This window comes from Carcharhinus amblyrhynchos, chromosome 22 (assembly GCF_965287045.1).
Source record: "Carcharhinus amblyrhynchos chromosome 22, sCarAmb.v2.hapA, whole genome shotgun sequence".
In the NCBI taxonomy this organism is placed as follows: Eukaryota; Metazoa; Chordata; class Chondrichthyes; order Carcharhiniformes; family Carcharhinidae; genus Carcharhinus; species Carcharhinus amblyrhynchos.
The window spans coordinates 28786363-28803459 of NC_137345.1; the positions used below are offsets into that span (position 1 = coordinate 28786363).

General features: G+C 42.2%; 1 protein-coding gene across 1 annotated transcript in view; it reads left to right on the top strand.

The window, feature by feature from the left end:
* Nucleotides 1–17097, top strand: part of LOC145357026 (metabotropic glutamate receptor 4-like) — a 1215873-nt gene that overhangs the window by 585967 nt on the left and 612809 nt on the right. The window contains exon 6 of the mRNA XM_080210073.1: nt 14542–14682. Coding sequence (XP_080066199.1) covers nt 14542–14682 — 141 coding nt within the window. The remainder of the gene's footprint in view (nt 1–14541; nt 14683–17097) is intronic.

Sequence of the window (17097 nt, forward strand, 5' to 3'; positions counted from 1 at the left end):
TAATCCTGACTACTTGAACTCTTCAGTTCGTAGACAACTTCGCCAATGACTACAGGTATGTTTATGCTCCTTTGCAATTGTGAGGAGGGCTTCCTTAATTGGAGCATATTTGTGTAGTAAATAGGCAATATGAAGTGAAGTGAATCAGAGGGGGTTAGCCCGACAATGTTGTTTGAAGCTTTAGGATGAGTTTTTATTGCAAAGTTATTTTTTGTATGTCTGCAATTGCATGAGTTCTTGAAGAATTAGGAGGAATCTCTTTATCTTTCAATCTTTTATAAATAATCGATTTCTAGCCCCAGCCGACCAGGAGGCAATGAAAGTTGCACCGGCAGGAGGTTCCTGGTGTAATTTATTTTCACTCATGCAGTTACACGTTCTGGTAATTGACTGCCTGACCAATGTTTGATGCAGGTTATCCCTGTACACATGTTGGGAGATATGTTTCTCTCTCTCTCTCTCCCTGATTAGTCATGATATTCACGAGTCAAGAGCACACTGTGATACATGATTGGCCAGGTTTGCATTGTAAAGTGTTTGCATGCGCGTGTGTGCCTGTGCGTCTTTCTCTTGTGTCAAGGGCCCACGTGATATCCCATTTCAGCACAAATTGCAACCTTGTCTCCATCGTAAGCTCCCAGTTTGTCAAAGAGGCTGTTTCCTATGTGGGTGTGTCTGTGTCTTTTTTAAAACTATACAAATGGGGGTTCCCACCCCCACTTTCTGAGCAGAAGTTGTGCATCAGCAATGATCAGCTATTGACATGTGGCTCAGGAGGAAGCATTTTGCTGACAAATTCAACTTCAACATGGACGAGATGGATATTCTGATCCGGGAAGTGACACTGCAACAGGATCAGCTGTTTGGCAGAGGCTATACCGAACTGCTCCACACCCCACCAGGGCTAAAATTAAGTTATAGCTTTCAATACAGGCCAAGGTCTGTATCCAGATGCACCAGGTGCAAGAAGATACCACATCTGGCACCGGACTGAGGACAAAATGATCAGATTGGCACAGGAAGCGATGCAGAAAGAGAGGATTGTCCAGCGGGAGGCCGGCAATTCAACCAGGTCCAGCCCCAGCAAAGACAACGGTGAACCCAGCATCCGTCCCACCTGCCAGGATGGCAAAGATAGTGGCTAACTTGCAATCGCCAGCCAGCAGAAGGAATGAGCACTCCCCTACCTGGTGATTTGGCATGTTGATACAATTGCCAGCAGGCCACCAAGTCCCGATCCAGCGCTTCCAGTGCTGCTATTCACACTGGGCCCAAATGCTACTTGGAGCAACCCACATGTAACCAATGTAAGTAAATGTGACACCTAAGAGCAATTGATTCGGCTGAAGAAAAGTGGGTTTCTTTGTCTCATTGGAGTGTGCTGTGTTACTGAAAAGGTTGGGAACCGTTAGGTTGCCCCATTTAATTATCGGGAATTTAACTTTCGAGAGAAAGTGGCATTTACTTGTTTGTTAAGCCCATTCAGCAGATGTTGTGTTTTCTTATTGACTGAGGTAGGTGGCGTGCATAAACAGGGAAACAACAATTTGAAATAGAATCTGTCCACTTCTTGTAGACCTCTCGCATTGATTTGTGACGTGAATGGTACTTTTGGCTATTTAATCAACATTTGCTGCCCCCAATCTATCCTTGAGATTGAAGATTAGCTAGCATCCATTTGAAAATGTCATTGTGAATAATCTTTTCTCCATGTCCTGAAGGAAGTTGTTGCAATAAACTGCTGTTCCTTGCAATGTAGACTTGCAGCAGATTTTTTTACACTCTCTACTGCAAGTTTGTAAATGTAGGATTGTGCCTTGCTTACGTTCTTTCCAGTGATTTCTTCGCAAATGGGTTTAGATGTTTTAGTAGGATTTGACCAATACCTAAATGGAAAGCAGAGTCTCTGACTTTTTCTCTGGAGCGTAGGAGGCTTAGGGGTGATCTTATAGAGGTCTACAATATAATGAAGGGCATAGATAAGATAGATAGTCAACATCTTTTCCCAAAGGCAGGGGAATCTCAAATTAGAGGGCATAGGCTTACGGTGAGATAAGAGAAATAAAAAGGGTCCAGAGGGGCAATTTTTTCATCCAGAGGGCGGAGAGTGTCTGGAACAAGTTCCCAGAGGCAGTAGTAAAGGCGGGTGCAAATTTGTCTTTTAAAAAGTGTTTAGACAGTTACATAGGTAAGTTAGATAAAGAGGGAATTGGGCCAAATTCAGGCAATTGGGACGAGCATAGTGGTAAAAACTGTTGGGCTGAAAGGCCTGTTTCCGTGCCGTAAACATCTATGCCTTCTCACACAACAGCATCACAGTCCTCTGTCTCCTCCTTTTCCCCAAACAAAATAGTTCTTGCTGTCCCCGTGAAAAAAATAAAAAGTATTGAATTCTCCTTGCAGTTTTCTCTCCAATGCTAACAGCAGATGCAATGTGACTATCATGCCAAAGTCAGCCTGTGCCTCTTTCTTACTATTCCCAGCTGCAATGCCTAATGTTGCTTGAAGACACTTATTAATTTCTCTTGAAACTTATCATATGGCTCATGGAGACAAGTCTACCAGCTTTCTGCTCCTGACACCAAACTCTGTAGCTTGCCTAGAGTCATATAACACTTACATTCCAATTTAAAGTTCAAAGTGACTTTTATTCTTTCACGAAATTGAATTGTTAACAATGCCAGGTTAATGTGCGATACAATCGATTCGTTTTCCATTTCCCTCACAGAATGGATGTTGTAGCCTGGGCTGAAGTTTTTTTTTCTCCTGGCTAGAGCAGTTCAACAAACTGAACACTTTAAGGATAATACAGAATTTACAGTTGGGCAAACCTTTTGTTGAATTCATTGAAGCTTTTTCTCTCTCCAGCCACTTTGTTTTATTTTCTCAATCAACCACAACATCAAACATCCTCGGCACGACATTCAATCTCAAATAAAGCAGAGCGCACAATCTGTGAGGAGAGGCAAATGGAAGGTGTCAGAAAAAAATCACCGTGCACTTAGAAATGAACTTGCATTTTACGAAATTAATTAGCCCAAAAGACATGCTGATTCAGTGCATTGGCCATGTTAAATTCTTCCTCAGTGTACCTAAACAGGTGACATGGGGATTTTCACAGTAACTTCATTGCAGTGTTCATGTAAGCCTACCTGTGACACTAATAAATAAACTTTAATTTAGCAAATACAGTTTTTCAAATTTAAATTATCTGATTTCATGAGGCCTCTGGCCCCTGAATATTTGGGGATGCCGCTGTTGAAACATTGGAGTGGGTGAAGACTATCATTAACAAGGTGAGAATAAAACAGGAGGAGAAAGAGAGACAGTGATCAGGAGTGAACGAGCACTGAGTGAGTTCATGTGGAACGAGTGACAGTGAATGTTGAATGTGAGCAAGAGCCTAGCGTATGGATGCTAACGTGAGCATCAAGTGAGATTGGGAGAGGAAGAGTTAAAAGATGTGTGGTCCTGCTTTGTGCAACATGCAATAAAAGCTGGAGTTTGGAAATTGGATTGGTCAGTCTCCACTGTTAGAGAAGGAAAGAAGGCCAAAGATGGCAGAGACATAAAATGAAATGCTGCACTTAGTTTTTCACTTTTTTCATACCAAACAGGGAAGTTCAGCAACATTTCTAATGTAAGGTTCATTTATTGATATTTAGCATTCAATGGTGTTTTAAGTGGAAGGGAAGCCTAGTGACATAATGACCGGAATGCTTTAATGTTGTAGCTGGCGTTTCACTAGGTTCACTCCATAGAGGAGATTCACTAGGTAGATTCCAGAATTGAGAGAGTTAATTTATGAGGAGAGGCTGAGTAGACTGGGACTTTACTCATTGAAATTCAGAAGAATGAGGGGAGATCTTATGGAAACATATAAGATTATGAAGGGAATAGGTAAGATAGAAGCAACAAAGTTGTTTCCACTGATGTGTGAAATTGGAACTAAAGGGCATGGCCTCAAAATAAGGGGGAGCAGTTTTGGGACTGAGTTGAGGAGGAATCTCTTCACCCAAAGGGTTGTGAACCTGTGGAATTCCCTGTCCAGTGAAGAGTTGAGGTTACCTCATTGAACGTTTTTAACGCAAGGATAGATAAATTTTTGAACAGTAAAGGAATTAAGGGTTATGGTGAGCAGGCGGGTAAGTGGAGCTGAGTCCATGAAAAGATCAGCCATGATCTTATTGAATGGCGGAGCAGGCTCGAAGGGCCAGATGACCTACTCCTGCTCCAAGGTCTTATGTTCTGGAGAGCAGGATACAGGCCTTGTAGTGGAGGGAGATTCTCTGTGGGACACTCCCTAGGGTTGAAGGCCAGGCCAGGTACAGCCCCACCAGCTTTGAAATTGGAGAGCAGTTTTGTAATTTAAGTGAAATAAATGAATCTCACATTCGAAATGTTGCCATCCTTCTCTGTTCAGGATGAAACAAATTGTAAAACCAAGTGCAGTATTTTGTTGCATGATCCTGCCATCTTAGCATCTTCCAGGCTTGTATGAAGAATTTGATGGGGAAGGCCTTCCTCACCATCAGTCAGGTTAGGTCTTGGTGCTTTTCTGAAGATTCTGGTGATGAGGTACCCTGCCAAATGATTTCAGCCTTCTTCTCAGGGAACCATCCAACAGGATACATCATCTCCCTTTCCCGTAGGGTCTCTGGGACATTATGTGCAGACCATTGCCTTATGGGCTTGTGGTCAAAAATGTTTCTCTGCATAAATTTTAAGTTAAGAATTGTATTGTGCCATGTTTAAGTATAGTTTAAATGTTAAGCTAATTAATTTGTTGTAGTTAAACTATGTTGTTAAAATAAAGTTTGTTTCAATAAAAGCTTCCCAATGTGTCAGTAGAATCACACCTGGAGTGAAACCATCATATCCTCACAATGCCAAAAATAGCAAATGGGGTCTAGTCTAACTTCATAATGTATCTTGGGGTCTCTGATCCCTTTGCTGAACAATTCGGTGTTTTAATCCTGTGTATCAGAATCCTGGCAAACTCCATGCATTGGGAATCTTCTCCCATGTGAGTGTAAGATTCCAGAATGCAAGAAATTTGAACAATTTCTGCTGAACTCGGGTATTATTAGGTATTGGCTAATAGGACACAATGATTCATAACTTCAATAAACTTGTAGAAGGCATGTGCGATTAAATTTCCGATAACCGTGAGTTGAAACATTTGAGAAGACAGAATATAAGGCAGCAAACTGCTTGGACAGTTTAAGGACAGATTTTGGATGGATTTTTAATACTGTAAAGTTTAGTTTATTTATTAGTGTCACAAGTAGACTTACATGAACACTGCAGTGAAGTTACTGTGAAAATCCCCTAGTCGCCACACTCCAGTGCTTGTTCGGGTACATTGACGGAGAATTTAGCATGGCCAATGCATCTAATCTTTTGGACTGTGAGAGGAAACCAGAGCACTCGGAGGAAACCCACGCAGACATGGGGAACACATGCAGACACCGCACGGACAGTGACCTAAGTTGAGAATGGAACCCGGGTCCCTGGCACTGTGAGGCATCAGTGCTAACCACTGTGCCACCATAGAGGTAGGCTGTAAAGCTGAAATGCCTGAGTTCAGTGAAAGTACACCATCTTGTGAGTAAAAGGAGTTGAAGCATTGTTTGTTACGCTCCTCTCCCGCGGTTCACTACAGGGTTGATTTTCACTCAAATCGCCAATGATGCGCATTGGGCTGCATGGCATTGTAGTGGCCAGCATTTGACCGAACAGCCCCCTCCTAACAGCAAACAGTATCTTAGTATTAAAGGTATACCAGACATGTTCACACATTGCTGTTCACTTGCTGCTAGAGGCACGAGGCAGTATCCTCTAGTGGAATGAAACTTTATCCATTTATTATTGAATTCAGTGAAAGCTACCAATCTTTACTAAGCCGCAAAGCTACACTATCCCTGTCAGTTGACTGCCCGAATAGTGTGAGCCAGCAGCTTTAATGGGTAAATTTTTATTCCTGCTGCAGAAATGCCTATCAAATCAAATCGATGACTAACTGTTTCATAGAATCATAGAACCCTACACTGCAGAAAGAGACCCTTCGGCCCATCGAGTCTGCACCGACCACAATCCCACCCAGGCCGTACCCCCATATCCCTACATATTTTACCTGCTAATTCCTCTAACCTAAGCATCTCAGGACACTAAGGGGTAATTTTAACATGGCCAATCAACCTAACCCGCACATCTTTGGACTGTGGGAGGAAACTCACACAGACACGAGGAGCATGTGCAAACTCCACACAGACAGTGATCCGAGCCAGGAATCGAACCTAGGTCCCTGGAGCTGTGAAGCAGCAGTGCTAACCACTGTGCTACCGTGCCGCCCCAGGGTTCAAAATTGCATGTACCACAAAAATGAAGGCAAGACTGCTGACTACAAAATGTCACCTAAACATTGGTGACAAGACTTTGAACTGAAACCAAAGATGTTGTCTTAGTTTCTATGCTGCAGCACAAGCTGATGAAGAATAGAAAATGCCCTGTGCAATTATACATGTCAGGTTGGCACAGTGGCACTGTGGGTTAGCACTGCTGCCTCACAGTGCCAGGAACCTGGATTCAATTCCAGCCTCAGTCTGTGTGGAGTTTACACGTTCTCGCTGTGTCTGCGTAGGTTTCCTCTGAATGCTCCAGTTTCCTTCCGTAGTCCAACGATGTGCAGGTTACAGACCTTGCTAAGTTGTCCCTTAGTGTCAGGGATATTAGCAGGGTAAATCCTAATTTACCCGACTAAATTAGGATTAGGGAGCAGGCGGGAAGTGAAGCTGAGTCCACAAAAAGATCAGCCATGATCTTTTTGAATGGCGGAGCAGGCTCGAGGAGCCAGATGGTCTACTCCTGCCCCTGGTTCTTATGTTCTAAATACATGGGTTAACAGGGTTAGGACCTGGGTGGGATTACTGTCGGTGCAGGTTCGATGGGTTGAATGGCCTCTTCTGCACTTTAGGGATTCTATGATTCTATGCTATTTTTGATTAAGCTAGAAAGACTGTTATGTCTGTATGGCTATGATATTAAGTAAAATCTGGCACATTCCTCTTCCACTTGTTGCCTGCTAAGAAAAATACCTTAAAACATTATTTTTTGTTGTGGTCTCATTGTAGGCAGGAGTCCCTGTATAGCTCAATTCTATCGCATACTTACTGTATCAGACTTGGTTGGGACATGATTAAGCAAATGTAGAAAGCCCTCATTATTTCTGAAAGAGAAGAAAGCAATAAATGCAGTAGGCTTTTTTTATGAAAGGTGGAGAGAAGGTGCTAAGTGGGTGCTGTGCTGTTAAGACATACGTGTTTAACAGTCTGGTTTTAGCCTGCAATTTTGGTTCTAATTGCTTATTGACATAATTTGCACCTGCCTAGAACAGAGACAACAGCAGGATTGGCACCCACGTGCTAATTAGAAACAATTGGCATGGAATGGTCTATGTGGCTTACATGTACCTATTCCACTGAATGTTTGCTGGCAGACACACAGTGAAAGGTTTCAGAATGCTCTGGGACTAAATGAGAGGCTGCCCAGGTTCTCAGATGTGGAGATGCCGGCGTTGGATCTCAGATCTTAGACCAGGTTTTCAGATGCAGCGCTAGTGATTCTGGTGGATGAGGAAAGCGAGGGATTTTCTGTCTGTGGAGGGAGGAATGAGTTCACGCAGTACTCTACCCTTCCTCTCCCTTCCTCCTCCAGCAACTGGTGCTGTTCTGCTGGCCTCAGATTCTGCCTCCATTCCTCCTACAGATGAAAGGGTACACCTCTGAAGATAATCATTGTCAAGCTCTCCCTTTATCCCGGTGGCTCCTGTAAGGCGTCCAATAAGGTAGGATAGCAGAGCAGTTATTATTTTAGATGCAATTCTCAGTGAATTACTGGAAGAAGTGTTGGGGAAATCTTGACAAAATGTCCAAGAAAGTTTCCTGCTGTGTTTCCAGAGTGTTCTTGAATCTCCCAGCAGTACGTGGACAGTACATGTGAGTATATCTTTAGTAGCATTCAAAATCTTCAGCAATAATTAGTTTACCTTCTGTCAACTGATCACTAATAGGAGAGGCTATTAGTTCACACACTAGCCACCAAAATGCCTTGCAGCTTTTATTAAGTGCTAGCTGGCAATATAAGAGGTAATGGTCCTTGGAGAGGCCATTCCTAGTGCATGCTTAAATTGCTTTAGCAAGATGGAATCTTGCGGTAAACACAGGGTGAATCAGTAAAGGCTCCATCTTGGCCACCACATTTTTCAGCATCTAAAGGTGCCATCAAAAAGAATCCCCAATATCTCTTGATGGGACTGACCAGACAAGTGCCTTGCTGATTGATTGACCTTTATAAGGATCTGTAGATGGTCAAGGGCAGAGTTTCCTTCTTCTATACTCCGATCTCAAACCCACAATAATAAAGAACAATAAAAATTACAGCACAGGAACAGACCCTTTGGCTTCCAAGCCTGCACCAACCATGCCACCCAGTGTAACTAAAACCCACTACCCTTCCAGCGACCTTATCCCTCTATTACATCCTAATCATATACTTGTCAAGACACCCCTTAAGAGTCACCACTGTATCCGCTTCCACTTCCTCCCCCAACAACAAGTTCCAGGCATCCACTATTCTCTTGTAAAAGATCCGCCTCATACATCTCCTTTAAACCTTGCCCCTCACACCTTAAACCTGTGCCACCTAGTAATTAACTCTTCCACCCTGGGAAAAAGCTTTTGACTATCCACTCTGTCCATGCCTTTCATAATCTTGTATACTTTTATCAGGTCTCCCTTCAACTTCCGTCGCTCTAGTGAGAACAAACCAAGTTTCTCCAACCTCTTTTCAGAGCTAATGTCCTCCATACCAGGCAACATTCTGGTAAATCTTTTCCATACCCTCTCCAAAGCCTCCACATCCTTCTGGTTGTGTGGCGACCAGAATTGAACACTATATTCCAAGTGCGGCCTAACTAAGATTCTATAAAGCTGCAACATGACTTGCCAATTTTTAAACTCAAAACCCCTATCCGATGAAGGCAAGCATGCCATATGCCTTCTTGACTATCTTCTCCACCTGCTTTGCTATTTTCAGTGACCTGTGTACCTGTGCACCCAGATCCCTTTGTCTATCAATACTCTTAAGGTGTCTGCCATTTACTGTATATTTCCTATCTGTATTAAACCTTCCAAAATGCATTACCTCACATTTGTCCGGATTAAATTCCATCTGCCATCTCTCTGCCCAAGTCTCCAACTGATCTATATCTTACTGTATCCCCTGATGGTCCTCATCGCTATCCGCAAATCCATCAACCTTTGTGTCATTCGGGTGATGATACAAATGGAATGGCTACATTGTAGTGAACAGGCTAAATGTAAGCCTTACATCCAGCATTATCCAGCAGTGGAAGGATGTGTTTCTGAATGGAGGGCTGTGATATGTGGTGTTCCTCAGGGATCAGTGCTGGGACTTTTGCTGTTTGTAACATACATAAATGATCTAGAGGAAAATGTAACTGGATTGGTTAGTAAGTTTGCTTGGATGCGCAATGTGTAAATGTTCAGTATATATGGAAACCTTGCAAGGTGTACAAAATCACATGAATATATTGACACAAGTCTTCTTGTAATATCAGACTCAGGACAGTGTGACTTTTAATAAAAGTTTAAGTTCATTTGTTAATGTCACAATTAGGCATACATTAACACTGCAATGAAGTTACTGTAAAAATCCCCGAGTTGTCACACTCTGGCACACTGGAGAATTTAGCATGGCGAATGTACATAATTCAGACTGTGGGAGGAAACCAAAGCACTCGGAGGAAATCCAATAGCCATGGGAAGAACATGCAGACTCCGCACAGACAATGACCCAAGCAGGAATAGAAACCGAGTCCTTTGTGCTGAGTCCTTGGTGCTAACCATTGTGCCACTGTGCAAGTGGCGTAACATTCATTAATGTTAGGAAAATAAAGAATTAAATTTGATTGAGCATGATTTTTTTTACAGTTGGTTAAATTGTTAAATTCATGAGAAAATGCAACTTGTCATTATCAATCGACAAAAACTACAAGGGTCTAATTTGTTTGTAACCCATTTGCTTTCAAATAGTTAATATCAGATCCTATTGTAAAACAGGATCTGTTATTTTTCCAAATAGCACCACAAAACAAGCAATATATCTCAGGGATAATTGCTGTGTGAAATGAAATGTCACGCAAGTGTAACAAATGGTGCTTTTGTGAGCCTCATTAAGGTAAGTTTTTTGGGTAGAGTAAAGACTCATTTGTATATACTATCCCCAGTTATGGCACAGTTGAGTGCTGTTACTGAATGGGAAAACATTAATTTCCCAGTACTGAAGTACCTTTACTTTCATGTGGATAAGAAACAACTAAAGGGAACAGAAAAATACATTTAATTCATTTCCGACAAGATTTTATGCTTCTTAACCACTTGTATATTTTGGAAAGGTGAATTTTATCAAATAATCAGTAAAGTTATTTCCATTGGATCTGGTTAGTCTTGAAATTGGCCCATCTCTTAACTCTGTTTTTATACTGCTGCTTCTTAGCACCAGGAACCCGGGTTCAATTCCAGCCTCGGGTGACTGTCAGTATGGAGTGTGCACATTCTCCCAGTGTCTGCGTGGGTTTCCTCCGGGTGCTCCGGTTTCCTGCCACTGTCCAAAGATGTGTAGGTTAGGTTGGTTGGCCGTGGTAAATTGCTCCTTAGGGGGTTTAGTAGGATAAATACATGGAGTTGCGGGGATAGGGACTGGGTGGAATTGTTGTCAGTGCAGGCTGGCACCTTTAGGTGCTGTGGAGCCTGTGAGGTGGCCAAGATGGAGCCCTTGCTGGCTTGCTTTGTGTTTGCTGCAAGATGCCATTTTGCGGAAGGCATACACTAGGAATGGCCTCCCCAAGGACAGTTAAGAGGCTGATCTGCACTGTAGGGATTCTGTGATATGATTCATGATATATCGCTTATGATCCAGTTTCCAACTTTTTCCCAAGCTGATTAACAATGCACACAGTAATCGCTTCTAGGGTACTGGGCCCCTCACATCCACTTCAAAACTGTTGCTATCATCCCCTTCTCAAAACATCCTCGACCTGTCAGTTTGCAGGTACATCTCCAACTTATCTCTTAACTTCTTCTCCTCACCAGAAGTTTGGAACACATTAATTCTTTCGATGGCACAGTGGTTTGCACTACTGCCTTACAGGGCCAGGGACCTAGGTTTGATTCCTGGCTTGGGTCACTGTCTATGTGAACTTTGCACATTCTTCCTGTGTCTGCACGGGTTTCCCCTGAGTGCTCCAGTTTCACCCATAGTCTGGTTAGATCAATTGGCCATGCTAAATTGTCCTTAGTGTTAGGGCGATTGGCTAAGATAATTGCATAGGGTTGTGGGGATTAAGGCCTGGGTGGGTTTGTGGTCGATGCAGACTCGATGGGCTGAATGGCTTTCTTCTGCACTATAGGATTCTATCCATGCCCATCTTCCCCACAGCTGCGTGTTTGAATTTCTCCAATCATGATTCCATCCTAAACATGGCAATAAAACCAACCTAATGATGTTCGCTTTGACTGTGATAACTGTGCATTATCCCTTCTTATCCTCCCAGCATTTGCCATGAATGACCTGGTCATCTTGCTCCATAGCCCTTTCTTTTGTCCAGCTCAGTGGGATTTCTCTTAGGTATCCAACTATTGCCACAGCATCTCCAGCAGTCATAGAGACACAGAGGTTTACAATCATTCTTTGTGCCCTTGCCATGTGTTGTTTCTGCCAGAGGTCCTCAAAGATCAATTTAAATGTACAACTAAGAAGAATAAAAAAAAATCCTGCTCATACAATCAGGCCAAAGTTAGATCTCATTATTCTGCATGTGCTTGCCCGTCAGCAGTCATGTAATCCTCTTAGAATCATAGAATTCCTAGACTGCAAAAGGAGGCCATTTAGCCCATTAAACCTGTACTGACAACAATCCTACCCAGACCTTATCCCCATTATCCCACATATTTACCCTGCTAATCCCCCTGACAGTAAGGCCAATCAACCCAACCTACACATCTTTGGACTTGGGAGCATACTGGAACACTCAGAGGGAACTCACATAGACATACAGAGAACATGCAAACTCCGCACAGACAGTCACCCAAGACTGGAGTTGAACCTGGGTCCCTGACGCTGCGAGGCAGCAGTACTAACCACTGTGCTACCACGTCACTCTTGAAGAAAAGGGAAAAAAAACACTTATTTCAAGATGGCAAGGCCAATTCACTTGGCTGTGCTTTTCTTACGATTATCCTTCCGTGAGGTCCAATGGATTATTTTTCTACATTAAAGGCACTACACAAATGCAGACTGGTGCTATTGAATTTAACAGATTAGCAGAAAAATGTGAAATTTGATAGCTAGAACTAACAAAGCATTAACAGTTAAAGCCTAAAATGGTTCTGTTGACTGCTTCCTTGAAATTTGCTGTCACTGTTGAATTATTGTCCATCAGATTCCGGCTTGTTACATCAATGAAGTATTTCCGTAGTGTGTGTAATTAGGGATAGTGTTCACATATGGACAGAGGCTAATCTAATATTCATGGTATTGGAATACATACTGTGGTGGATTTTTTTTGCCTTAGGAACCACTCAAATTAGTCCTCTTTCACACTTGAACCTGACAGTTAAATTATAATGCAGTTTTGTATTCCACAATCTTTTTTATTTTACGCTATTGAGCTTCAGGCAAAATCATTTATTGGCAATAAGAATTAAATTTCATTAGATCATACTGGTCAGAATGGCACTATTCATGCCTGGAAGCCAGAGGGAATCCTGTGTTATACACATCTGTTTGTCAGACTTAGGGAATGCAGCAGGAATGAATACGGCATGGTTATGCAGAAAATGTTCTGACACTGAAATCACTTTGATTCACTTTAATCTGAAGTATACCACAGACACTTTGCTGAGTATGAAGTATACCTGATTATCAAATGGTAAGGATTTGAAGTTATTTAACAGATGAGAATTAAAGTAATCTCTGCCAACTTAGTTTATACTTGGGTCATCTACACAACAGTCTTGAATATTTGTGAGGCTTTGAGGGAAGAAATGTGGACTGGGAAAAATGTGCAGGAATATTCAGTGTCATTATTGCGGGCCTATGTAAGCACACAATCTAGATGTTTAGAAGTGTGAATTCTCAGTTTTAGTTAACAGCACAAAGCTGAGACAGAAACCTAATAATTAAGTTAATGCATAGTTTTACATTACGCAGGCTTTTTCAATTTACGTTTTTGAACTTCTGGCAATAGTACAGTGGCATTGTGGTTAGTACTGCTGCCTTACAGCGCCAGGGACCAGCATTCGATTCCCGGCTTGGATCACTGTGCAGAATCTGCACATTCTTCCTGTGTCTGCGTGGGTTTCCTCTGGGTGCTCCAGTTTTCTCCCACACTCTGAAAGATGTGTTGATTAGGTGCATTGGTTATGCTAAATTATCCCTCAGTGTACACTGGAATAGGCAGTGTGACGATTAGGGGATTTTCACAGTAACTTCATTGCAGTGTTAATGTATGCCTACTTGTGACATTAATAAATAAACTTCAAACTTTATCAATTATTGATCGTACCAATTAAATTCCATTAGATGATGCGAGGCTAGCCAGAATGTTATTAGGGCATACTGTAAATGATTTCAGTGAATAGATGGACCTGAGAGACTTTCAGTCTGTGCCTCACTGATAGGTGTTTGGGCTGGCTGCGGGATATCATCAAATTCTCCAGCTGGCCTAACCACAGTCTTTCTGCCCTCTCTGACCTGTTTGCAATTTAATGGTCGGACAAGCGAGGCCTAGACTGGTCCACTGTCCGCAACCAAATTGAGGCCCTGAAGTGGGAAATTATTGAAAACAAGCTGATTCCTGCCTGCAAAATAACACAGTAAGAAGTCTCACAACACCAAATTGAAGATCACTTTAACCTGGTGTAATGAGACTTCTTACAGTGTTTACCCCAGTCCAACGCTGGCATCTCCACATGATGGTAAAATAACCCATCAAGCGCTGCAGTCCCATGCGGGATGAGTTCCTTGTTGACTCTTTGGGTGGTGGAGTTTGAAACCACTCCATCTAAAACATCTGGCCACAGGTAACGGACTACTTCTAGAGAATGATGATATAGGCAGAGGACTGGAGAGGTTCTAGTGCTTGAGGGAGTGAATGCCACTGCTGAACTAGTGTCCTCTGACAAAAAATGTGAGGAGAGAAAATTGGTAAGGGAAACAATTCAAGATGTCATCAATTACTGATACCAAATTTGAGTGAATGTACACAAGCTTAAACAGCGACATGGTCATCGTGGGTCATCGATGTCATCCTAATTGCATCATAACATCATCAATTTTTTCATTGGACATGCCAATAATTGATTTTACTTGCAGTAAGAGATCATTCATCACTTCTGGATGAAAAATAGTCCATAACTATTAACAGTGTGAATGATTATCAAATGCTCCTTTTTGTAGGGTTTGACAGATACTTCAAGAGTCGGACCCTGGAGAATAACAGAAGAAACATCTGGTTTGCAGAGTTTTGGGAAGCAAATTTCAAGTGTAAACTGAGTCGACATGGGTTTAAACGTGGGAGTCACGTTAAAAAGTGTACAGGTATTGTAAAACTTTTACCTCTTATTTGTAAACAGATCATTTTCTACGTGTTTCGATTTCAGCTTTGATGTTTCTTTTAGTTGGAGAGTTCCATATAAATGATGCTAGCAAGATTGATCTGAAGGAATTCTAAATGTTATCCAAAATCAGCCTCTGGAAGACAGCATGTTGCTCTTAAAGAAAGTGGACTGTTAGTGGTAAAGTTACTCAGTCTCTTATTTGGCAAAGGAACTGCTGTGAAGAAAATGGGTGACTTCATTTTATCTGAGAAAAATGTGACATACATGAGATTACAAATATAGCTTCTGTGAATGGAATCTGATGAGAATTTGGCTGAGTGTTTGTTCTGGTGAGAAAACTGGTGTGGAACTCTCCACTCCACCGGCCAGTTTTCTCTTCATACCATGGACGGGATTTTTCAGTTGCACTAGGCCCGAAACTGGAAAATCCCGCTGGAGCTTACTGGACATATCCATGGTCTGTCCCTTGCCTGCTATGTTTCCCGTGATGGGCAGAACGGGACAATTTGCCACTTTGTCCCTTTTAACTTCAGAATAAAGAGTCAATGTGGGCTCGGTGGGGGCTCTTAGAGCTGGGAAGGGCATCCCAATGATGGAAACAAATATTCATCTCTCCAACCCCACCTCCCTCAGTTCACCATTGAGGTGTCTATAGCCTCCCCATTCCCCATCTCTGCCATGGATCAGCACCGGCTTCACCCATCTCCCCTCCGCCCCCCCCCCCCCCCCCCCCCCTCCCCGGCAAACCCCGCCTATCATCCTCCGCATCCACATCACGCTCTGTCACTGCTCCCATCCTGTCCCTATCGCCACAAATAGATGGGTCCCCGCATGCGAGGCTTCCCCTGGGGCTCTCCCCTGGCACTGCCTCTGGCAGTGAATCACCTGAGGAAGGAGCAGTGCTCCGAAAGCATTTGCTACCAAATAAACCTGTTGGACTTTAATCTGGTGTTGTGAGACTTCTCACTGACTTTTGTGCCCCCAGGGCGATCCACTCGACAGATTCATATGTGGGTGCACGTGTTGTAAAGCTTATTGAAGTGGCAGTGAGGTATGGAAATCTTGTGAGGGAGTAAAATATGGAAGGGGGTGTTTAATCAGACTAAAATTTATTACAGTGTATTGAATCAGGTTTACGCCCATTATCTCACTGGCAAGATTCACGATTTCTGGGTTTTGCTGAACCTTGAGCCCCCACCAGCAATCTCGCAGATGGAGAGTACAGGCTCAAACTCCCACCCAGCATGTTTATTGTTTTGTCTACACCAGGGATCTGTGTTCAGTTCTGGCCTCGAGCCACTGTCTGTGTGGAATTCTCCCTGAGCCTGCGTTAATTTCCTCTGGGTGCTCCAATCTTCTCCCACAGTTCAAAGGTATGTAGTTTAGGTGGATTGGCCATGCTAAATTGACCATTAGTGTCTGGGGGGTTAGTAGAGTAAATACATGGGGTTGCGGGGATAGGGCCTAGCTGGGATTGTTGTCGGTACATGCTCAATGAGCCAAATAGCCTCTTTCTGCACTGTAGGGTTTCTACAAATCTGCTTTGATGACCACCAACTATAACGTGCCCTAGGACATTTTGCTGCCTTAATGACATTGGTCTGGAACTCGTTTTACACAAGAATGATGCACATAAATTTGAATGTTGTATTTCTTAATCTGATCAATACAATTTTAAAAAATTGTTTTGAGACATTTACTTAAAATGAATTAGCATATGAGTGCTTAAGAGGTTGTATTACATTTTGTATTAAATAGGTTAATATAAAAACTAAAAATATGTTAAGTATTCATGCAATGAAAAAAATGATTAATATCTGAAGTAATCCAATAGATGTTTGAACTAAAGCAAGTCCATGAATATTTGCATGTTAGTGATTTGTACATTAATCTTTGCAAAGCTTATCTTCAAAATCAATGATTTCTCAACATCGTTTGGATCTTCAGGAAGTCTCAAGATATTTGGCTAAAATGAAATTTCTTAGCGTCACATGCAAACATAAGTCATGAAAATATATCTCCACATCTTTGCCAGGAGTAAAACTATTGATTAATTTTGATAAGTTCTTGTACATTGCCAACATATAAATGCAACAAGCTATTTCCCTTTAATGAATGTTACTGACTGGTTGAACAATTTTTGGAATTGGGTAACAAATTTCACAACCTTAATGCTGAAATAAAAATTGATCAACGTCAAGCTGTCATATGGTCGAAACAACTGAATAAATCATTAAAATAAGAAAACAAGTCAATCCTAACAAAAACTTTAATGTCGGTTCTGTGGGTAAAACACAGACATGGAAGCATATGTTTTTACACCTGTATGTGATTCAGTACTGTGATACCAGACTAATTTGTATGATTGTTTTTAATGATAACTAGTCAGATTGCT